This window comes from Natator depressus, chromosome 1 (assembly GCF_965152275.1).
Source record: "Natator depressus isolate rNatDep1 chromosome 1, rNatDep2.hap1, whole genome shotgun sequence".
NCBI lineage: Eukaryota > Metazoa > Chordata > Testudines > Cheloniidae > Natator > Natator depressus.
Window position 1 is genome coordinate 316,589,909 of NC_134234.1, and position 25,309 is coordinate 316,615,217.

The following is a 25,309-nucleotide window of genomic DNA, read 5'->3' on the forward strand; positions in this document are numbered from 1 at the left end:
AGTGAGGTATTTGTGGAGAAAGAACAGCAGAATCTGGCCCAAACTGAAATGGAAGAATATTGAGACAGCAGGAAGCCTGGGGAATTCATGACCCAGAATACTTTCTTGCATTGCTCAGGGAAGTTGAAAGAAAACACGTTGGGGTTTTCATTCACTCTAGCAAAAGCTTCTGCATTACTTACTAATTAAGGGGATGGTGTCTCTAGCCTCTGTTTGCCAGAAGCTGGGAATGGGTGACAGGGGATGGATCACTTGATGATTACCTGTTCTGTTCATCCTCTCTGAAGCATCTGGCATTGGCCACTGTCAGAAGACAGGATGCTGGGCTAGATGGACTTTTGGTCGGACCCAGTATGGCCGTTCTTATGTTCTAAGGGGCTGATAAAGGGAGGCCAGGCAGTCTTTAAGGAATGTTGACTTTGCCAAGTGCACACAGCTGCCTTACCCGTGCCTTTCCTCTCAGCCTAACACATCCCTGCTCTTCTTTCCCTTCCCACTCACTCAACCCCGTCTCTTTTCCCTCCTCACCCATTCCCGCTATTATTTTCCCCTCCTAGGTCATCCCAATTTTTTCCCTACTTCTCTTCCTTCTCCTTCCCCAAAGTCTTTTTTTTCTTTTATTCTCACCTCCTCCATTTGTTTCCCACCTCGTGCCTGTTCTTACTTCTTTCCTCATCTCCACCAATTCCCTTCCTTATTTCAATGGGGAGTTCCACTGTTAAATGCATAGTTACAGTTCCATGAGGCAGGCTCTCACCAACAGAGTGAAGCTGGAATCTTGCAAGGCCCCGCCGCCTCCTCCTGCACATCTTCATTTATTCAGAAATAAATTATCTTGTTAGTTACATTATTACATTTTAAGTTGACAACTCAATCTTATTATAAAAGTATAATGATACAATAAAAGATATTTTATTCATGTATTTAGCCCTCTGTCTCTGACACTTAATTATATCTGCTGCCGCATGGTGAGCTAAAACATTAATTTGGCAAATCAACTAAAATCCTCTGTAATAGACTATTTCCCAGCCTGCTCTTAAGATATTAGTTTACCACATATTGAAATTATTTTAAATATATGCCCAATGAGTCTTGGAAGAGTGGAATTGTTTGGAAAGCAAGAATGTGAAGGGGATATTTCAGAAAGAACTGTGGGCAGGGTCAAATCCTGATCTCCTGTAAAAAGCCTGAGAAAATAAGCTTAACACATAGGGGAGTAGAATCTATTCTCCTACGAGCAGCAAAGCACCCGTGCAGGTGCTCCACAGCTTGCTAGTACAGTCCAATGATGCTCTTCTTGCACTTCTTTTGTACATGGCACTTTGGTCTTGCCCACATGTTGCCAAGGAGAGAGCTTCTGAGAAAAGCAGTGTGCAAACGATGTGATGTCCCATGGCATGGCTCTTCTATGGCCCACCCACTCACACTGTGCAGCAGAACCAGAGCACTTCTGCTGATTTAGGGTTTTTACACCTGTAAATGAAGTGGGAAGGGAGTCAATTTGGGTTGTAATCCTAGGTAGAGAAAGATACAGTAGGCAAAAGTAATTATAACCCCCCCCCCCCCCAAGCCTCCAGTAATGTATACTGACGGCATTGAGATGATCTCCAGGCAAATGATCACAAATCATGCTGGCAACAACTCTCACTGGAGTCACACAAGCATACAGAACGGAACACACATACTGTATATATGCACATCTTCATACACGTGGCATAAACAAAACACAGCACACAAGTGGATGCCATAAATATTAAATATGCCCACACTGCTGAACTATTAATAAAAATGACAAATGTTCCACCCAAGAAGGAAGGAAAGTGGGAGAAAAAAAGGAGATTGCTTTTCCTCCCTAGAGAACTTGGAGGTGGGGGAGAGGAGTGTCATTAGAATAATTGGCAGATATTTACAAAGGAGCCCAAGGGAGTTAGGCACCCGATTCCCAGTAAAATTCAATACGAGTTGGATGTCTCACTCCCTTGAACTCCTGAAAATCTCTGTGAATGACTCTAATGTGACAAACTCCTTGAAAAATTATACCTACATCACCATGTTAATAAGGTTCTCTCCTCCACGTGCACATCACATATCCCTTCAGACTTGTGGCTGCCACTTTATCCATGAAGGGTACTGCCAATAAACATGCCTTTCCTAGCCTGTGATCCCCACACACGATCCTATCCATTGGTAGTATGTATGGGGTTTTTTTTTTAGCTCTGCCATTTCTTCATGTGTGAGAAATTCAGACACATTGGGCCACATTCCAACCTGGCATAAGCAAGGACAATTCCCCTAGGAAGTCTCAGAGATAAATCAAGCAATGACATGCACAACAGGTAAGTAACATGTGGGTGTAAATGAGTCAGAAAATGTACATAAGTGGCAAAGGATACTGGTTTGCCATTTGTAAGTGTGTCAAACAAGTAGCTTACGCAAGAATTTTCACCTACAGTTGAAGCCAGATTTTCAGAAGATCTCAGTTCATCTTTAGGCATCAAATTAAATGGCCAGATTTAGGCCGTTGGGTCCATATGTGGTGCTCAGCTCTTTTGAAAATCCAGTGCCAGTTGTGGCTGCTGAGCACTTTGCACCCTGGCCCTTATAGACCAAGGAAATGAAAAGGACAGCATAGCAGCCAAAGCAAATAAAAAGAGAGGCAATTTTTTTTTAAAAGGCAGCAAATCATCCCCAACACACACACACCCATTAGTGGATTTTCCTGCTTCATCCTCCCCTCCCCCATATTGCCTCTTTGCATGCAAGTCATATTCATTTCACACACTCACTGGAAGCAAACAGCCCTACTTAAGCCATTTTCCACGTGACATGTACACCACTCTTGTATGCAATGTTGTTGTAGCCATGTTGGTCCCAGTATATCAGAGAAACAAGGTGGGTGAGGTAATATCTTTTATTGGACCAACTTCTGTTGGTAAGAGAGACAAGCTTTTGATCCTACAGAGAGCTCTTCTTCAGGTGAAAACATGTGAAGTAAAATAGCCTCTGGCTGCTTTAACTATGTAGGGAGCAGTATAAACTAGTGTGAAATAAAAAACACATCAGCAGACAGGATAAGTCCTAGAAAGAGGTGACCTGTAGAGCTCAGTGTAAACTTGAAAGCTTGTCTCTCTCACCAACCGAAGGTGATTCAATAAAAAATATTACCTCTCAAATGTACGCCACTCTGTACATCATCAATTTTTATCCCAATATTTGAAATGGATGAAGTGTAGAAAACAATTTACAATGCGCATTCCTGACCTGGCACCTAAGAGGGATTTGACTGCCTGTATCCTTGGGTGCAAGTTTACCATATGGGCAGACAGATTGTCTGTCTTTAGACCATCTGCAGGAGCTGCATATTCTAAGTCTTAACTGTACACTTTGTCCTGCAGTATTTATCCCAAAAGGAACAGCCTCCATCAGCCTATGCATAGACGCTAATAAGACTCCTGGTATAGGGCTGAAGAACTGACTCAATACAGTCTCCTCGTGCAGATCCTCCAGTCGATCCTGAAAATCTTCCGATTCTGTATTCTGTGGAGTTGGTGATAATGCGTGCTCTCAGCTGATGGAACAAGGGAGTCATTCTGAACTTCCACACACTGACTTGCGAAAACTATATTTAGATTCCTGTTTGAAAGCTACTAAAGCAGGTCATCATTAAGCACCACTTCTTGTTCTGTGGCAATGGAGTTTGAAGGGAATCCTAAAAGACGTATGCGACACCAGGCCAGAAAGGGTTAGGCAATCTGCAGGCCCATTAACCCAGATTAAACATTTAGAGACATATGTTTATACATATATTGTTAGAGGTTGACAATGTAACTGAACAGTTCCTGTCTATTGCTGTATCCTGTTAATTCAGAGATCAAAAAGAGCTGTTAACATTTAAATGAACTGTGAATGTAGTGATATCACTGTCTTCATTTGCCTTTGAAGTATGTAGTAAACTACCTGTAAATAGCAGGAGATAGGCAATTGCCTTATGTTAATCTATGTAGCTAATTACCAGTGATGCTTAGAAATAGTAGGTCTACTTCAAAACTAGGAGGATAATTGCCTTTTGTTCACCCAAGGACTGCATGCTGTCAAGAGGCTATGGATAGCCTACCAGAGACCTATAAAAATAACTCTTGGGCCCTGAGCCTTTCATCTCAGATCTGCTTAAGCTTCATCAGGGGAAATTGTCGCAAAACTGAGGTCTCCAGTTCCATTCTGGATCACCCTGATATTGGACATTGGACTGTAACCTATGGACTAATTCTGAAAAGACTTTTTGTAATTCTAAAACTAATCATCTCTACTATGAAACTGACCTAAGAAATCTAATCATACGTGTATGTATAATGATCTTTTAACCAATAAGCTCTCTCTTTTCTTTTTTAATACATTTTATTTTAGTTAACAAGAATTGGCTGTAAGTATGTACTTGGGTAAGATCTGAAATATTCATTAACCTGGTGGGTAATGTGTCTGATCTTTTGGGATTGGTATTTTATATGATGAACAAGATTTTCAGTAATCCTCATCATATTTGACTTGGCTGTCTGGGTGGGAGCTCAAGGCTGGGTTGCTTTAAGGGAACTGTATTTCTGGCTTCTGGGTAACCAGTAAGGTATTGTAGAAGCTGTTTTGTTGCTAGCTTGGTGAATGTAACTATTAGAATAACCACCAGTTGTGGGGATTGTCTGCCCCATTCTTTTCAGTTTGCCCTAATTGAGCAATCTCAGCATGGCCCCCATGGGACCCCATTCACACCATATATAGGTATAGAACATGAACATGATCTTTACCAAGAGTAAACAATCTTGGGATGGGAGAGATATCATATGAAGAGTGTGAGTCTGCTTTTGGAGGTTGTATAAAACATATATGTTCTGGACTCATACAACAGGTTGGAACAACAGAACACGTTTATCAGATGCCAATGAAAAGCACATTTTTGTCTAATAACTTAGAGACATTATGCAGCGACAGTTCAGCACCTCCAAAATGTAGCCCCCATAACTGACAAGGTCAACACCTCACTTCATAGGCTGCAGTATCTGTCACTCAAATATCAGGGCAGTAAATTTAATCTACCTGGAAACAATGGTCAATAGCATCCAAAACTTTGCCAGAATGTCTTTTGTCACATATGATTTATGGTCCCATGTTCACTTCACAATGCAAATGTCACTGCATTGGTCTCATCCTCCAGCAGCAAGTAAATTATGATGATGAAGACAAGTTGTGTGTTAGATAAATAAGAAAGGCACCCAATGTATATGCTATTTCAATTTAATAAAAATCCATTGTTAAATCAGAACAACCTAGTCCAAGCATCCAAGGATATATATGAGAAATGCTAAGGTCTCTTGATGTTTTATACTAAGAAAATTAAAATGAAAGGCTTAATAGTAGGCTAATGAACGTGGAAAATTTCCATCCCACTCAAATGGATAAAGTCAACTGTAAAATAAACACTTCTATATTATTATTATTATGTATCTCTATTATGACTGTACCTTAATATTCCCATCAGGATCTCATGTTTGACCCTGTACAAAATAAAGAGTAAAAGATGGTTCCAGAATGAAAGTTGCAATTGTACTAAGACAAGATGCAACAAGACAGTGGAACAGTCAAAGGGGATGGGACAGGGAGGGCAGGAAAACCGTAACAAGCATAAGCAGTTACGTAAGGCAAATAAATAAGATAAACACCTGAAATCCCTATTGGACCTTGTCTTAGCAGCTATTGTATCCTACAGATATAATGGTGTAGGGCCTGGGGAAGGGGTTGTGGGGGGGAAAAAAGGGATAGCGGATTTATGGGCTAATATGGAGGATCTCCATGGTACAAAGCACAAGGGTACTTGCAGAAGTGTTCGAACAGGTGATGGAAGGTGGCACTGTTGCCAGAGTATAAGGGGGAGTAACATGGGAAATTACAAGAGGAGTTAAGTAGTGTGAACACTTGATGGGCTAAAACCTGGGACATGGAGGTTCTCGGTTGCTTGACACCTCTGCATCATCACAGGGAGCTCAGGTTGGGTTTTTGCCTGAACTGTGAAGCTAAGCACTGCAGGAAGTACCACCCTGCGTGGTGGCCCTCCCATAGCCCACTGACCAGTCCATGCCAGTATATAAACCAGGTAACCATTACAGGCAGATGTTGTCAGACCTCCTGCTCGCTTCCATTCCACACCTCACCTTACTGTGACCCTTAGACTCCAGCTCCTGCCCTCAGTTCATCCCTGAGTCTGCCACTTGCCTCCTGGCTGTACCCTGGTACCTGACCCCAATTTCCTGGTATCCAAACTCAGCTCTACTCAGACTCTGCTACATGTCTCATGACCACAACTTGGTAACTGACCAGTGCACAGCAGCCATCCATGGCACTGTCCTGACTAGTAGGGAATTATGAAGCTCTGTAAGGGCCAGAACCAAGGCTGGATTATGGTCTAGGGCCCCACGTGCTGGGTGATAACATTAACGTTTCATCAGTTTTCATTTTAAAATATGTTTCTAGCCCTTGTGTTTAAAAAAAATACATTTGAAAGTAAGACACAGGTGTAACTGATGTAGTGTTGTCTGTCTGAGTCTGCAGGCAGCCTGAAATAATAGTTCTGAAATATGTAAACTGTACCACACATCTCAATGCAGCGTCAACTTCAACCACTGTTCTGGGGTGCCTCACCATCATCACCCTAGCGCAGGATTTTGTGCATAGAAGAGCAGTCTCTCTGGAGCGCAGGGGTCAGTAAGCAGATTCAAGGTAAAATCCTAGCGAAGATGAGGTAGTTTGTTGTTTTCACTCAAGATTGCTGGTTGAGTTAAAGCCAATGGGGGAGCTTAGCCTGTACCTTGACACACTAACTTGTGTGAGAACTACAAACTGCTTTGTCTTCACTAGATTAGCCAACTCCATTAAAAACACACCTCTTTTCACTGCAATGACAAGGCCTGAAAGGGATCAAGGAAGTGGTGATGACTGAGAAATGGATAGAGAGCCCAGGCATGGGCAAGTGTTTGCGGGAGATACTGTCAGAACCAAGGGAGAACCAGAGGAAGAAGTGGGCATAGGGCTTTGTGGAGTTAACAGCAGTGGAAGGGAATAGTATCAGAAGGAATAGAAAGGAAGAGGTGGGAACAGGAAAGAGTGGTAGAAGAAACTGGGAGATGGAGGTGACAGCTGTGAGAGGGGACATGCATGGGAGGAGCAAAGAATGAAACAGACAAGCAGTGTGGTAAGTATGACTGAACACTAATGCCAAGTGAATGGTGGGGATGACAGAGAAATTAATTAGCAAGAATTAATAGTGCAATAAGTCAACTGGAAAAAGAAAGCTCTAAAACAATTTGTACAGATAACCAACCAACCGAGTAACAAGGCAGTGCATTAATGAGAAGGTCAATAAGGTGGGGAAGCAGAAAGATGGCTGGTCAGTGAGAGACAGCTGGGCTGAGGATAAACAGAGAATTTCAACAACTGTTCAGCTATGAAAATGTCATCGGAGGGTGGGCCTGAAGCTGGGAACATTACCCCGGAACTGAGGGGTGTGTTACCTCAGAATTTGATCAAGCTAATTGCAGCCATATTGTGTGCATCAGCCTTCATTAATTAATAAAATAGAACACCACATAGTTAACAGTTAATTTGGATAAGCAGGGCTTTTAGAGGCAAGGTCAAATGCTAGCTGCAGGGTTGCGGTTTCTGCTAATTAGAATGGGAGGAGGGGAGAAAAGAATCAACAAATTATGAGACTGAAAGAAAATAAGTGGATGGAGACCTTGAGTTTGGGCAGCTTTGATATAGAAGATTATTATGGCTAACATTGTTAGGAATCTTTTACTGATAAGCAGTTCATTGAAGTTAGGAGAAGTGATGACCCAGTAGGGGGTCACTATGATCTGTGTGTATTGTAAAAGCTAGTTATAAAAAGACTAGATAATAGAGTATACTTTGGAGAAGTTCTCTGAAGCTATCCTGAGAGACGTTTTCCTGACACCCTACTCTGCAGTGGGGAAGCGACCAACCATTGTTTTCCTGTTAACTACTCAAGACCATCTCAGATTTTAGGTAATTATTTGGGATGTTCTAAACCTATTGCTTATGTCTATATGTGCTCAAATCTAATAAATAGTAGTTTTAGATAAGAGCATGCTTACTTGTATCAATCTTTCATCATATGGAATAGCTGTGGTCCCACTGATTTATTCCTACACCGCCTGGAGTGAAACAGTTAAGTTACCACTGTTTTGGGTTCTGAAAACCCAGGGTAGCAGGAAGACCCTTCTGCTCTCCTGAATGGGTGGCTCTGATTGGTGCCTACTCCTTTGCTGGTCAGCTGACAGTGGCTGGCAGCTAGAGAGAGAGTTCTGATTAACTCCTGAAGTGCTAGACTAAAATCTTTTCCCTACTACTGTTATAAGCAACCCACATGACTCACATAGCAGAAAGTCAGACAGACAATGCTCAATCCTGCAAGGGGCTGAGTGCTCTGGCCTGATCCAACAGAGTACATAAGGGCCTTCCTCTTGCCTAGAGGGGTCTGAATTTCAGTGGTTGCTATATTTATACAGTTGTAAAACCTTTCGACATGAAAGGGGCTGTCAGAGTTCAGGGCAACTGCATGGTATTTCCCCTCAGTGGTCCAGCAAGGGGACCCACTCTCAAGCTTCTCTGGCCAACACCTACTTGGGTTTCTCCAGGCTGAACAGTTCCCTGCCTATACTGTGTTGTTGCCAACAGAGACAGGCTGCCCAAGCTGGCCCTCTTGCTTTTTCTTCCGAGACATCTAGCAGTGTGACTGTCCACAGATATGGTTACCACACAACTCTTTTTATGCAAGCCTATTTTATTCTGAAAGTAAAAGCTCCAGAGACAGAAGATATTAAAAACAATAAAAGAACCTACACACATGCTTCATGCTTACCAGAGATCACCCCAAACCTAGCATGGGCTCTGGCAAAAGCAGTCCTTCAACACCCCATCCCAGGGGTTTCTTTGTGGTTTCAAGTTCATCACAGCTTTAGCTCAGAACAAGAACAGAGTCTTATGGGGCTTGATAAGGCCCAACCTTCTCTAGAGATTGGGGCTGTCTATGGACCAGAAATCCTGTTCACTTGCTGGATCAGGAAGAAAACCTAAGCCTGTTTAAAACCAGGCTCTTTATCCAAAAATCCCTTCTCTGTCTGTTGATCCTGGATAATCCAATTTGAAGTAGTCTATGTGAACCTCTCCTGGGGTAGCTTCACAGGGGCTGATAACTGGAGGAATTACATTAGCATCCCCCTCTTCCTAGAAGAGTTACATACAATTCCACAACACCACATACACAATTGCATTTTAATATAATGGACCCCAAAGGTATTCAACCTGATTCAATTGGGTTTAACTTAATTCAATAACATTCATCTTAATTCCATAAGATTTGTCCAGGATCTTGCAGCATATTGCCAGTCTGACACAGGGGCTCTTTTACATGAAAAATCCTTTTATTACAATTAAATGAGATGTTGAATATTATAACTTAACCTATATCCTTTCATTCATTGGTTCTCACTGCTTTACTGAGAAGCAGTAACCTTCTCACTTCAAGAAAATACATACATTTTCTGTTACTATGGAAACAGGAAAATAGTGTGCATCTTAGCTGCAAATTAAAGACTGCAAACAACTTTTTGTTTCCCTGCATTAAAGATTTGTAATTATTTTAATAGCAGGCTTAGTGTCTAACTTCTGTTTTGGAGGAATTCTCTCCTCCATTAGCATTCCATGGATGGGGTGAGTATAAGGGTTGCTGATTATGTGGGAGTTCAGAATCCACTATGTATTGATTATCAATAAAGGGTTTTTCATTTACATAGAATCTTCACCACAGCTCTCTGTGGATTTAATATCCTTCCATTCTCTTGTCTTTATCTAATCTGCCAGGGTTGAAACAATTGCTGAGCATTCAAGAGTAAACTGTTTCTTCAGCCTAGGAAGCATTGAAAGCACAGATATGAGCTACCATTCAGACACATAACAGGTTAGTGTTTCTTTAAAGAGCATACTTTTCTTTTTACACAATCTCTATCTCAAAGATATAACAATATGAATTTAGCATCACGTGTTTCAGGTTGGTGGAGCGGATATATCAAACAGGGAAAGGTTTCCCCACTAGTTGTACTAGGTGACCAAAATGAATGTCTATATATGCTACCTACATTTAGAGAGCAATTATCCATCATGCTGAATCATGAGTGGCGTTCAGTTCAACACACAAGAAGCACTCTAGAGTGTGTGTGTGACCACGAGAAGCTGTTTCATTCAGGCTGGAATAAGCCAGCTAGATCTCCTCGGTTCGGTTGTATGCAGCTGGTCTCCCTGGGTGCTTCTCTAATCAACAAGGTTTTGTTTTAAAACAACACCTGGTGTCTGAAGTTTGCAACACCTTGGCTTCCAGTCAGTAAAACTCAGTTCCTGAAAGCTCTGATAGAGCTGTGGTTGGTAGGAAACATGGAAGCAGCATGGATAATGTTTAAGCACCACCTTCTTCTGTACATGAAGGCTATCAAAGTCCATGTAAATAGAGGGAAAAGTAGTTCTGCTACGTACTGTTGCTAGGACCTGAGTGTATCAGGGTATCAAATTCCTTACGGGAAAGAGGAGACAGCCATACACTAATGCTGTAAAGGAACAATGTAAAGCATTCTGTAGTACTACAGAGAAGGAAAGCTTTGAGTGTCACTTGTTCAGACTGAGCATGCAAGAGGGAAAGGAGACCATTGAAGAATTTGATGCACTTTCCTAAAGCTTAAAAGCTGATTCATGTGACAAAGGTGAAGAGTCTCTTTCTTCTATAAGCCCCAGAGCTGGAAAGCTGAGAGGGATGGAACTCTGCTTTCTGTTATAGGAGAAAGGGGAAAGTCTAGCTACTGGCAGGCTTAGTTTACATAAATAAGCATTTTTATCTACCCATACTTCCATATTGTGTGTAGTGCTGTATTATCTGCAGTTCATTTTCTGATTTCATGAACTATAGTCGTCTATTTGTGTAACTGTTAATGAAAGGGCACATGCATTGGGTAGCATATACCCTGTAGAAAGTTTGTTAACTTGAGCTAACAGGAAGGGGATTCTGAATGGGTCCAGGAACCCAAATTCAACAAGCTAAGCTGAGAGGCTTTGTCCAAGAAAGCTGGGGCTCTGTCCTAGAATCTTGCCTTGCTCTGAGTTTCCTACACAGATCCTGTGCTGTACGTAAAGCTCACCTGGCACCAGGGAGGGGGAGTGAAATTGGCAGTGACAGACGGATGGTGATGACTTTGCTGACTTTGCAAAACCCGTTCAGACCAATGCTGATGGAACTGACTTTGTGGGACCAGACAGCAGCTGAGCAGATAGAGCTAACTTCTCAGAGGCCAGGCCAGGCAAGAGCTGAGCTAATGGAGCCAATTCATGAAGCTAGACCAGGTGATGCATGCTTTGCTGCACTGGAAAGGACAGGAGAAGAAGAGCCAACCCCGATGCCCATTCAAGTATCACTGAGTCTATTTAGATTTGTGAGTGAAGGTTTCAGGTGAGGGGATGTTGTATGGTAAGAGTTCTGGGTGTCAGCAAGCCAGACAGCTGCTATTGGGGACTGTGGAGTTGGCCATGCCCCCACACACTAGGTTTTACTAATTTTTATTTGTTGGAACATAGGTGGTACCTGTGTTTTGCCCAAATAAAAAGTACTTGTGGTATCATATTCCCAAGGGCTTGTGAATGGAGAAGAGCCACCTCTAAAGGTGATGAGGGCATTTATATATTAAGTTCCTAATACCTGGGAGAAAATAAAGTTTTAGCTGGAACTATATGTTTTATCTGGTTTGGAACAGGCCCCTGGACATAGTATGAACCCAGCCCTGGCCACTGCCACCTGGCAGAAGGGTTATACCTCCAACGCTGAATAAGGGGTCTTCTTAAGGAGAACAGTATCCTCCCTAAAGCTATGGCCTCTCTCACTGACTCCCTGTAGAGCTTTTGCTTTAGAACCTTCCCCATATTCCCTCCTGCATAGCTTCCTGCTATAGATTTAAAGAAACACGGCATATATATCCTAAGCAACTGCTCTTGTCATTTGGGAAATTTCAGAGATTCCCCTGTTTCGTAAGCAGACTTTTATGGGATGCAATTGGTGAAAGGCTTCTAAGAGACCGAACTGACACGAGACAAAGCAGTGCAGTTTTGTCAGGCTAATTATGGACCCCAACTCCAGCTGGATGCATTTGGATGAGGCTGAAGTATGGAATCAATCAATGCTGCTGGCAAAAACAAAAAGGCAAGGGTGGCAAACAGTTAACATCTGAGCAAAACTAAAGAAATTGAGACTAATGGACAAAGGCAACACCAAAGCTAAGGAAAACAGCATCTCATTGGAAGGTCCTGCTTAAAGCAAAACACAACATAAACACGTTTTAGTTGTTGTTTATTTGTAGGTAAATTATGGATTTATATTAGGAGTAAACTTTTCATTGGTGTTGAAAATATCATCCTTTACACAACATACATTTAATTTATGGAATTCATTGCCACACAATGTTACAAAGGCAAAACTCTTATTAAGATTCAACAAGGATCAAATACACGTCCATAACCAGGAGAAAATGCAGGTAAGAAGACTAGTTAAGATAAAAATAATAAAGGCTATGAATTCTCAGATTATAAACTGATCAGTGCTGGGGTCAAAGAGGATTTACTTCCCATGACATAATATTGAGCTGCTGTATCGGTGTACTATGAGCCTCCTGCCCTCTCTGAGAGGCTACCAGGCCAGATGAATCATTGATTGTTTTATGATTTGGCAACTCCTGTGCTCTTATAAATAAAACAACATGTGACAAGGTCAAGAATATGACCACACTTATGAAAGAGGCTTGCAAGATTGGATGAAACTTCTGGAGTTTGAAAGGGAAAAATAAAAAAGGGGCTTGAGAATGGATATTAATGTCTATAACAAGAGTAAAACAACAAATAGAAAACTGCAGGCTCAGAAAAATACTGCAGTCAGTAAATTCAGCAAGGAAAAGAAGTAGATGGGCAATGTGACTATGTGGGAATCTAGGACAAGAGTATAAGGTGTGCACAGAAATGACTGAAGCTAATGGAAGGAAACTGTGAATACAGAGGGGTTGGGGGCTCCTCAACTGGTGTAAATCATCGTAGCTCCAATGGACTTTAAAGGAGCTATGAAGATTTACACCAGCTGGGGATATGGCCCAGAACTGGGATAAAATTAACATCACCGTTCCACCAAGGCCAGCGGGTGATACTCTTCTAGAAAAGAATTATTTGGATGAGTAGATTCAGAATGGGAAAAAATGATCAGAAGCAGCATGCCAGGTTTCAGTCAAGCAAAAAATATCTTCTTTAGCAAGAAGCAATTTGCTATGGAGTGAAAAAAAATTAAGATGAACTGAACAACACTAGGTCTTTGAACCAAGGGAAAAAATAGTTTAATAAAAATTAAACGGTTCAGATATAGACTAGCAGGTAAAAATGAGTGATGGTAGTATGAGGCAAAGAGGCAGAAGAGAACTGGCTTGGAGCTAAACTGAAAGGGAGAGAACAGGCAGAGAGAAGGAGGATAGTGTGCGGTTAAGGGGCTGACCTGGGACATGGGAGAGATATGGGTTCAACACCTGGCCTTGCCACAGTTCTTGTGTGACCAGGAGAGCCAGGGCATTTTGCCGTCCAGGGCGAAAAATGTTTTCATACAAACCCCAGAAACCAAGCTCTCACACACACACAAAAAGAGCTAGCCCAGTAATAGATCAAAAACAACCAGCCAATCAGAGTTCAGAGGGGAAAAAAAAGCCGAGCAGCACAGCAGTCTTACCCCCAGGAAAGTTAACTCCCAGGACTAGTGCCCCTAGAACCAGTCAGTTATGTAAAGTCACTTTCCCCCTGTGTACTTCGGTTCCCATTTGTAAAAAGTGGATAATATACACTTCCTTTGTCTGACATACAGGCAAAGACAGTCTCTTACTATATGTTTGGGCCTATTCAATGGATCCTGATCTTAGCTGGGTCCTTCAGATGCTACTATAATACAAATAGTAAATATGAATAACAATCATTCCCCATATGTTAATTACAAGGACTGCAGAGTTTTTAAAGTTGACATACGTGATACCTCAAGTGGTCAGATATTTTCGCTAACTATTACGGCTTGGTGAATTCATTAAAAAAATCTACAAATATTTGTTTGAATATTTTTGCAGCCCTGTGCAGGTTACAATAATAGTTTGAGATTTCTTGCGAAACCAGCCCCTTAACTGAGAGAAAAGGTTGATCACTAATTCACAGAAATGAATATTATCTGAAGGTTTCAGGTCCACAAGATCAGGAGACTGACCCCCCTGCCCGCCGCCTCCCCTGCACTAATCCTGTCTCAACTGAAAGCAGACTAACCTCTGCAGCCAAGACCAACTACCTAAAGATTCCTGTGTAATAACCATTAAGACAGTAAGCACTTTGGATCAGGGATCAAGTATTTGTTCTGTGTTTGTGTGGTGCCTAGCATAATGGGGCTTTGATCTATGACTGGGGCCTTCAGGTGCAACTTTAATAGAAATAATAATAAATAACAATTATCAACTGTCAAAGTCCACCTGTATTCACACAAGTGAATGATCCCAACAGTGAAAGCCACAATAACTTGATGGGCAGTATATAAGGCCATGCAATCAGTATAACTAAGAGACTAACACCTCACATAGCCAATTAACTGAAGGGAAGGAGGGTGGAGTGGAACAGGACGATACTCTCTTCTGCCTGGGGATATCTTTTATGGGATGTGCTTATTCAGCCATTGGCCAATCCTGGAGCTTCTAAGACAACTTAGACATGACCAATAGCAGTCCCTGTAAAAATGGATGGCTGTTATTTGGTGGTAGGATCTGTGATGCTATATATAAGAACATAAGAACAGCCATACTGGGTCAGATCAAAGGTCCATCTAGCCCAGTATCCAGTCTTCTGACAGTTGCCAACACCAGGTGCCCTGGAGGGAATGAACAGAACACACAATCATCAAGTGATTCACCCATTCCCACAATGAATTCAAGATCTCTTTCTTGAGTGGTAACCCCATCATTTTATATGTATATTTAGGATTATGTTTTCCAATGTACATTACTTTGCATTTATCAACACTTAATTTCATGTGCCATTTTGTTGCCCAGTCACCCAGTTTTGTGAGATCCCTTTGTAGCTCTTCGCAGTCTGCTTGGGACTTAACTATCTTGAGTAGTTTTATGTCATCTGCAAATTTTGCCACCTCACTGTTTACCCCTTTTTCCAGATCATTTATGAATATGTTGAATAGGTCTGGTCTCAGTTCAGACCCGTGAGGGGACACCACTATTTACCTCTCTCCATTCTGAAAACTGACCATTTATTCCTACTCTTTGTTTCCAATCTTTTAAACAGTTACTGATCCATGAGAGGACCTTCTCTCTTATCCCATGACAGCTTACTTTGCTTAAGAGCCTTTGGTGAGGAACCTTGTCAAAAGCTTTCTGAAAATCTAAGTACACTATATGCACTAGATTCCCCTTGTCCACATGCTTGTTGACCCCCTCAAAGAATTCTAGTAGATTGGTGACATATGATTTCCTTTTACAAAAAACATGTTGACTCTTCCCCAAAAATTATGTTAATCTATGTGTCTGACAATTCTATTTTTTATTATAGTTTCAACCAGATTGCCTGGTCCTGAAGTCAGGCTTACTGACCTGTAATTGCTGTGCTCACCTCTGGAGCCCTTTTAAAAATTGGTGTCACATTAGCTATCCTCCAGACATTTGGTATAGAAGCTGGTTTAAATGATAGATTACAAACCACAGTTAAAAGAAAAAAGAAAAGGAGTACTTGTGGCACCTTAGAGACTAACCAGTTTATTTGAGCATGAGCTTTCGTGAGCTACAGCTCACTTCATCGGATGCATGCAAACCACAGTTAGTAGTTCTGTAATTTCACATTTGAGTTCCTTCAGAACTCTTGGGTGAATACCATCTGGTCCTGGTGACTTATTCCTGTTTAATTTATCAGTTTGTTCCAAAACCTCCTCTAATGGCACCTCAATCTGGGACAGTGCCTCAGATCTGTCACCTAAAAAGAATGGCTCAGGTTTGGGACTCTCCCTCACATCCTCAGCCATGAAGAGCAATGCAAAGAATTAATTTAGTTTCTCCGCAATGGCCTTATCACCCTTGAGTGCTCTTTTAGCATCTTGATCGTCCAGTGGCCCCACTGACTGTTTAGCAGGCTTCCTGCTTCTGATGTGCTTAAAAAAAATGTGCTATTACTTTTTGAGTCCTTGGCTAACTGTTCTTCAAATTCTTTGTTAGCCTTCCTTATCATATTTTTACACTTCCCTTGCCAGGGTTTATGTTCCTTTCTATTTGCCTCACTAGGATTTAACTCCACTTTTTAAAGAATATCCCTCACACCTTTGGCCTGAAAAGGAAGAAATACCGGTGATGAGTGGTGGTGCCTACCTTATAATTTTTAGCCCAGTGGTTCAGGTACTCCCTGTGGGAGCCCCAGGTTCAAATCCCAACTCTGCTGAAGCAATTTGAACCAGGTCTCCCCTATCCCACATCAGTGACCTAACCATGAGGCTAGAGAGTCATTCTCACACTTGCTGTCACTGACCCAATGACTATTCCAGTATTTTATACAAAGTGGAACAACTTCATGAGGAGAGAGTGAGAGAATCTCCACCCCAGAATAGCCTGAGAGGGGAGACCCCTGGGTTCGAATCACTGCTCCACAGCAGCGATTCAAACCTAGGTCTCCCACACAAACACCTTAACCACTGGACTAAAAGTTATAAGGTGGGCACCGCAACTCATCTCTAGCTTGGTGAAACTAGCCCCCACTTCCACTCCAGAGAAAAAATTATTCAGCAAATTCATGTCAAATTCAGGAATAGTTTCAAGTCAATTGGAACTGAATTTTTTGGTGAATAAACTATTTGTCCAAAAAATTTTGCCCAACTCTGCTCACTCCTTTTCTCCCCTAACACATTTGCAATATGTGTGTGTGTGTGTGTGTGTATTTCCCATCACAAATCAAGATGAAAAGCCAAAAAGCAAACATTTTCATGGAACTGAAATCCCTCAATATTTTGTGACACAATTAGGGTGACCAAATGTCCCTATTTTATAGGGACAGTCCTGATTTTTGGATCTTTTTCTTATATAGGCTCCTATTACCCCCCCCCCCCCATCCCCGTCCCGATTTTTCACATTTGCTGTCTGGTCACCCTAGACACAATGGGATGTCCCCAAAATGAAATATGTGCCTCTGCATAGCCAGTTGCCCACTTGGCAGGCTGCAAAAGAGCTGGGGACCCTGGAAACTCTCCCAGCTGCTGACTGAAATTGACATGATTCATGCCAGTGCTATGTCTGCCCACCACTGAATAGCGCCGATGGAACTTCTCAGGATAACAAAAGTCTGGTCAGTGTCCCAAACTGGCAACATGAGCTTTAGCTGCATCCTCACTGCAAAGTGGGTGGGCTTGGTCACAGAACATGAACTCATACCTATGCACCCGGACGAGCCAGTAAGCCCATGTTCTGAGGGGGTGCAGGGATATGTCAGAGGACTGTGTGTGTGGACAGAGGTGGGGGTTGAGCTTAAACATGTTTCAGAGCCCTTGTCACACTACAGTGTAGCCATACCCTCAACCTGCAGCTTCCAGGGCTTCCAAAGTCCTCAGCTCCGTGGTAGACACCCTTGGCAGGCTCCCAGGGAGTCTGGAAGCCCAGGAAGCCCTCAGTCCTTAATAACGTACCTGACAGTCTGAAGGGAAGCCAGGAACCCAGAAGTACCCCAGGGTATGTTTGGGGCTTTGGAACAGTGCAAACTGAATCTGAATAAAATGTCTGCATGAAATTGAGCTTAACATAGCTTTTGAAAAAGGACCCCAAGCAGAGTTTTTACTCGGAAAAGGAAGGAATGCTGGACTCCCCATGAAGTGCACCAGGGGCCTCGATATTGGTATCAGTTTTACATGGAAGGTGCTCAGATACAACCATGGTGGATGGCAGTATAAAACAGACAGTAAACCCATTACCATCATCAGTACCTTGCAATGTTAACTTCAAGACTTTTGATACATCAAACTGCATTGCTAAAGACTGCATTTGCTAATTAATCCTTTCCCAAAACACAGTTTAAATGTCTGCCTCAAAACCTGTCCAACTTTCCCTATCTCTAGGTCACCTTGATAGAATGATGTCACATCTTTTTATCTTAATATACACTGAAAAGTTGAAAAGCAACAGCTGACAGATTGTCCACTGAGATCTCCAAAAATCCCCCCTCTGACCTTTTGTGAGGAAATCATTTCAGTCTGTGCAATCCCACTTCTACACTGCAGATACTATTACAGGTTTAACCCTTCTGCTTGTCAGAGTTGGCAGCAACAAGGGCCGGGTTCAGCATCTAGGAGTTCCGTTCCAATAACACAATGCAAAACCGGCTCGAGCCCCCACCCTGTGACCTGGGACAAATATATATACTACACCCCCGGGCGCCTCTAAGAGGCAATACTTCCCCTCTCGCAAGCACAGAGTCTGAGTGTAGCAAAAGCCTTTTAATAACAGAGAAACAATGTGGCATTTTGTTGGGAAAACACCAACAGGATTCATAACAGAAACTATGAGCAAAAACCCACCCCAAGCAAATTGGGCCATGTCCTTTCCCTGTGGTTCTTGAGTCCAGCAACGCAAAAGTCACCCAAAGTCCCAAAAGTCCAACAACCCCAAAGTCCAGCAACCCAAAAGTCTCCGTCTCTGTCCTTGCTGAGTCCAGAATTCAAAAGTTCATCTGCAGAGTTTTAACTCCTCCAGCCTGTGTGGAAATGGGGGGGGGGGCACCTTACATGTGCCACCAGCCAACTGCCCTGCCTCTCCGTGGATTTCTGCTGCTGCCTTCACCGCCAGCCACTCCTCTCCTGCAGTCATCCTGCGAGCCACTCCGCCAGCTGCTCCTCTCTGGTAGCCATCCTGCGAGCCGCTCACCAATATATTTTCAGGCCCCCTACTACTTAACACAGCACTCAGTGATTTCAGCTCATAGTAGGGGAGCCCTAGTTCTGGTGCACCACTGGCCCAAAGTGAATTCAGCTCTGCAATCTGTTACCAGACTCCTAGTGGAATCAAAATTAGCTCTGCTATTACACAGTGGAGAGAGGAGGAGGTGCAGTTGGTATTCAAGGCCCTCAGAAGGAGCCCATACCACAAGATAACAAATGCTTCTCCCCAGCCTCTCTCCATTCACTGAGTTTTGGAACCCATGTCCCTTGCCTAGTGAGTGCTACTTAGTTGATGGCGAGTCCCTCCATCATAACAAAAAGCCAAGTACAGTTCCACTGTCCTTGATTCACATAATCAGGATAACACCACTTTATTCTTCCTGCCCCAGTAACAGAGAAACTGGGGATCCCACAACAGCCAAAGTGACCATCTAGGCGGGGTGGGTGTGCCTATGCAAATGACATCAGCCCCTGAAGTTCTTTTCCACAACCCACCACAACTCATCACCAGATGTCAGGGTAGAGCTCATCCTGACTCTGCTTACACAGATGCTACCTTCTTTCCTCTGATTATGCCATCTTCTGTCACCTAATGTCACACTCTTTGCTCCTTTCTTGATTGGTAAATAAGAAGAATTTGAAACTTTTCTTCATTATATTTTTTAAAGATGTTTCATTTTGTAGCATATTCCACACTAGATTCAGCTCACAGCACTCAACCCCTTTAACTCACTTCTCCCTCTCTACTCCCCTTGCCACCTTCTCTCCTTTTCTTTCTCCAATTCTGTTCATGATCTGACTGACATTGTTCTGTTTGAACAAAAGCACCTTTCTTTCTTGATCTACTTCCAACTCTCATTGTATTTCCCCCCTTCTCACTCCCTCTACAAAGGCATTGTTAAAAAAAATACCTTTCCTAAAGTGTACATACGCCCTTTCGATTTAAACATCACCACTGTGATGCCTTTTCTAGAAAAATCTTCCCTCAGTCTCAGTATCTCTGGTTAATTATTTTCACATTTTCAATCTCCCTTTCGTCAGTGAAATCCCTGAAGAGGTTTCTCTCCTCTCTATTCCTCTCTTTTAGTGCTCTTCCTGATAATTTCCAATCTGGTTTCCATGTTACACATAGCATAGATGCTACTCTCCTTCACATTTTTAGGTTTAGTGTGAGTTTGCTTTTAAAACTTCAGATTTGTCTCACGTCTCTTTTAAATTCATAAATATCCCCATATTGTCTTTCCACAAATATACACATACACCCTGCAAGATCTCCATTGGCTTCACACTAATTTTAGAACCAAGTTTACATTTTTCTTCCTTTTTAAGAGGGAGGATCTTTTTACCCAATTTGACAGTTCCTCTTTTTTTCTTTTCTTTTTTTTTTTTCCGGTCTTTCTTCTCCAGATTCAAGATTCATTAGAATCCCTACCCTTAACTTTTCTTTTGTACTGTTAGTGGTAGATTTTTAGGAATCAATTTTGCAAGATGCTAAGTACATAAGTCCTGATCCATCAAAGCACTTAAGAAATTGTTAAATTTTAAGCCTCTCCATAGTCCCTTTGAAGTCAAGGGAATTTATTCACATGCTTAAAGTTGAACATATGCTTAAGTTCTTTGATGGATCAGGGCTAGAGTGCCCAGCTTTTTGCGGGACTGAGTGTTATATCTGCCCTCCTTATATAAAGCAACTGTGCTCTGGTTGCTATCCCAACCACAAAGGAGCTATCCAGTATATTTACCACAGTACCTCAAACAAATGACCTTGTACAACATTGCAGGGTAATGTACATGGTAGGACACTCTTTCAAAACTCCAGTCTCCACAGCCTTGCCTCTTGAAGTGCTGACCTTTAATGTTAAAGAAAGTAAGAAGGTTATATTAACAGCTAACTAAGCAGGTGTCTGCTCAGCAGCACTTTGAAATACCACCAGCATGAGTAGTCCAGGAATGTAACAAACCATCTTACCTCTCTTCAATGTAGTAATTCCCCCATGCTATTCAACTGCTGATTAAAGATACAGTCCGAGGATTAAAATTAGACTTCCAAGGCCACTGTTTCTGTGGCTGATGGACACACATGAGCATCACATCATCCTCTGGGCTTGCTCTCAATTTGGCAGTTGCAGAAACTTTAAGATCATTGCAATACTGGAGGAAAACACAGAATGGAATGCAACTATGGAGCTGAGCAGGTACCCTGCCACTGTTAAACTTGGCACTGGAGCATATTACTTCCAGAAAAAGTACACATAAAAATCAGAATAAAACTGAAACCTGAGTGGAGTGCAGGTGATCGGTGTTAAAAGGAAGAAGCATGTGGTAAGTGGTGAGCATGAAACTTATATGTGCATCACAATTCTAATAAATGTGGAACATTTCAATACGAAGGCTGATGAATGGTATTAAAAAACCTTCTACATAAACAAAAATAAGTCATCTATTGCCTACAACACTGCATTATTTCCATTTATAAAAGCAGGTGGTTGTTGTACCTCGTGAGTCACCTTTTTGACATGCCAAGAGAAGGAGTGATATTTATCATATGTATAATTATAGGAGTTAGACTGGTAATTGGCTCTCTTTCTCATGCATTAGTTTTATGTAATTATACTTTTATCCAGAATCGTGCTGCAGATTTCACAGAAGCACACTTTTAATTCTTTTTCCAGATCTAGATATTATTTTAAATGTTTCTGAGAGATTTTTTTTAACAGAAACTGGAAAATAGAAATATAGCTATGCAGATTATGGATTTTTATCTCTATTTTTGAAACGATCAATTAGAGAGCAATTAAAAGATACCTGACTATAAACCCAGTCTCAAAAATAGAAAATGATTTTCTTCCCAAATTTTTTAAAATATAAATTAAAACCAACAAATTAAATGATGAGGGTCAAATTAATATTCTGGAAAAAATCACCTAAAATTCTCTTAAACGACAATTTTTTTTTAAAAAAACAACTACATGTATTTCTCAGGTGAGCTGGAAAGCAAAGTACTTGTTGTAGCCCTTGAGAACCAAGCCCTCAAACCTGCAAAGCATATTTGAGTGAGTAAATGCACTGGCTTCAATAGAGCTCATATGTTTAAAGTTTCACATGCTGAAACGTTTGCAGGACCATAGGCTGCTGAAATTTTTGGAAAGAGATTGTGCATTAAATCAAATATCAGCAGTGACCCCATCTATTACAAAAAGCTATTGAGCTTGCAAGCTTGTTGAAAGATTCTACAGTAGCTTGTTAAAAAAAATGCTCTAAGCAAAACTAAACAGAAAAAAAAATCACTGTAAGGAAAAAGTGTGTAACGCTTCAAATATAATTTTAAATGATTATACTGCAAATAAGTCCTGCCTTCAATTGCAGCCCAGATTGTAGTGAAAACATCTGTTTGCACAATGTCAGGCTCAGTAAAAATGAGAGAGGAGGCACACTGGGACATGTTATGTTCACAGCAGACATGCAGAGAAGTTAGAGAAAGCCATAAAATACTCTTGTTGGAAGGCTGCAACGTAACACTGCTTTATTGCGTGGAATTCTGAACTGTAACACATGAGACCCCCAATGCAGAGAGAGACAAAGCAAGCTGCTCCCTGTGGGTTCACTGTACTACACCTACACACACTGCAGCTGAGAGCAAGCCTCCCAGTCTGGCTATGCAGACTTGCACTAGCGTCCCTCAAGCTAGCACACTAAAAATATCAGCATGGACATTGTAGCACAGGTAGTGGCTCAAGCTAGCCACCCAAGCTCAGACCAGGGGAGGGGCAGGCTTGGACTTGAGGGCGAGCCCAAGTCCTCCCCTTTCTCCCCCTCCTAAGATGCAATGTATAATTTTAGAGTGCTAGCTCAAGCAAAACTAGCGCGAGTCTGTCTACTCAGGCTGAGAGGCACGGTTCCAACTGCAGTGTAGACCTCCCCTTTGGCAGAGAAGCACAACTTACCCTACCTTCCTCTATGCTGGTTCTTTGCACACTGACTGCTGAGAGCCCCAGATTACGCACTTCCCTACAGAGCCCCCCAGAGCCTGCAAGCAGGATCAGGAAAACCCCCATAGGATTTAAAGTGATCGCTTACCATTTTAATGAAGTTTTCAATATACCACAGAGGCTTAGTAAAATTTAAAAAGAACACAGTTCTCTGTTCAACTTCTTCGATGCTGTTCTAAATAAAGCTACTTTCTTTCTGTACATCAGCACTCAAACTCTCAGCCTCAGCAGCATACCTTTTCAACAATGAAGACTTCATCAGAGAGCCAGGATCGGACTAGAATACAATGGAAAACAAACGGTGTTCATGAAACCAGTTTTGTCTAGTCAATTAATTTCTGTTCAGGCTATAAAATTGAAAACTTTTTAAAATACTATCTATTCTCTTCAGAAGATGCCTATAAAAGCATGACCATGGTTATTTGGTTGCCATTTCAGGAGAACAAAGTCTATTTTGAAATACAAATTCATGACATCTCATATCTTCACATACTGAATCCACTGGGACCACCAACTCCACTGAAGTCAATAGCAAATTTGTATGATTTCAATGGGGAGAAGATCTAGGTCTTGATATCGTACATTTACTTTTGTGTCTCATCTGTAGAGTTGAAAATATTTAGTTTGATGATCGTATATTCTGTCTTATATTAACATTTACAAGGGCATTTGTAGTTACTCACATAGAAATATGAGGATAATTCCAAATATTAAATCAACAACAAATGTTCTGCTTACAGGAGGGGAGGAGTAACTATCACAAGTGGAGAAGTATTATTTGTTAAAGACATTTTGGGGAGATTTTCAAAGAGACCAATGGGTGTTATGCATTTGACTTTCAGTGAGAGCTGGGCCCCTACCTGCCCTTTATATCTTTGAAAATTGTAAGGGATATTCTTCCTCTGATATATGTCAATAACTCCCAGAAACACTAACATAAGTGACCTGGATACGTTTAGAGATGAATACACCCTATTTTATGAAATGTAGAATTGAAACAGGCCTATAGTTACTACATAAATGGTACTTGGCATTCTTTGACCTTGAGGATACAATTTGCTAAAAAAAAGTCCCCACTGTTGCCACCAGTGGTCGAGTAACCAAATGGTAGACAGGATGGAAACATTAGCATAGGCATAGCCTCCGAGGCTGCTGGAATTTTAAGCAGACCTTGCTGTGAACAGGGTACAGCCAACACAGTGCTTCCAACACCAGTGAATGCTTTGAGTCCTGTGTACACTAATGCTTCCAGTGATGGAGCTGAACTGGTGGTATCAACAGTGAGAAATTCTAGAAATCAAATCTTTGCAGCAATATGGCTTTTAAGTGCCAGGGCCAGTAAGAAACTGTGCAATTTTGCTCGTAAATGCAGGATTTTAATACCATTACATTTTGATGGTATAGGTTAAGTGGCGAAAAAAGTGCCAAAACAAGTTCAGGGTCATTTTTCTGTTGTAACAGATTCTTTTTTATTAGCTATAATATGTTAATTGAGCTTCTCTGTAATTATTTAAATTTGTCTTATTAATGGAAATGTTAGGTTTGCTTAGCTTGGAATCTGAGCCTCTCACCCCTTCTGCTGCTGCTGATCTCATGGGGATATGAGCGCAGCATGCAGGAAGACTGCAGAAGCCCAGCTCCGCACCAGCACTTGCACCTCCCTGTTTTCTTCACTTGGTCAGACACACTTCTGCTCTGGCAGGGTCTGAGAATGAAAGGGTGGGGGGGCGCTGGGGACAAATGCAGCCTACACCTCTCTTTCAGAATGGCTGTGTCTATACTGCTACCAGTGTTTTCAGAAGCTTGCAGGAGTGCCAGCGATCTGCTCTGCATTCCCAATGAGCCTAGGCACAGCTTTGGGTACCAAAGGGATTTTCACTGAAGCTTTTCAGTTGTGCTGAAATTCTCTGGAGTACTCTGAGGCCTGAGCAGTCACTGAGGACAAGTCTAACATAGGGGTAAGGGGCTAGCAGTTAATCAGGGTTTTCAAAATTGCTCCTGGGCCTCCACATGATCAGCCAGATGCTCTTAACTTAATTGTGTAAGTGGCATTCCTAAGAAATTTGGTGCAGCGTAATCTACACAGGCACCAGCCACTCATTAGTTGCACAGCACAACACAGATGAAGCAACACCTCCCCAAATTGATCAAAAGCCCCACCCACCCCCACAAGTACAAGTGCTGCAGAGAAAATGGGAGGATGTACAGAAGAGCAAAAGTGCTTCTGATACCCAGAGAGAGAGTGGGAACA

General features: G+C 41.9%; 1 protein-coding gene across 1 annotated transcript in view; it reads right to left on the minus strand.

Moving 5' to 3' along the window:
- Positions 1-1,192: 1,192 nt before the first annotated feature.
- The window catches only part of TBC1D22A (TBC1 domain family member 22A), a 531,490-nt gene continuing 507,373 nt past the window's right edge, over positions 1,193-25,309 (minus strand). Inside the window, exon 13 of the mRNA XM_074942417.1 lies at positions 1,193-1,473. Within this exon, the coding sequence (XP_074798518.1) occupies positions 1,468-1,473 (6 nt within the window). The 3' untranslated portion in view covers positions 1,193-1,467. The remainder of the gene's footprint in view (positions 1,474-25,309) is intronic.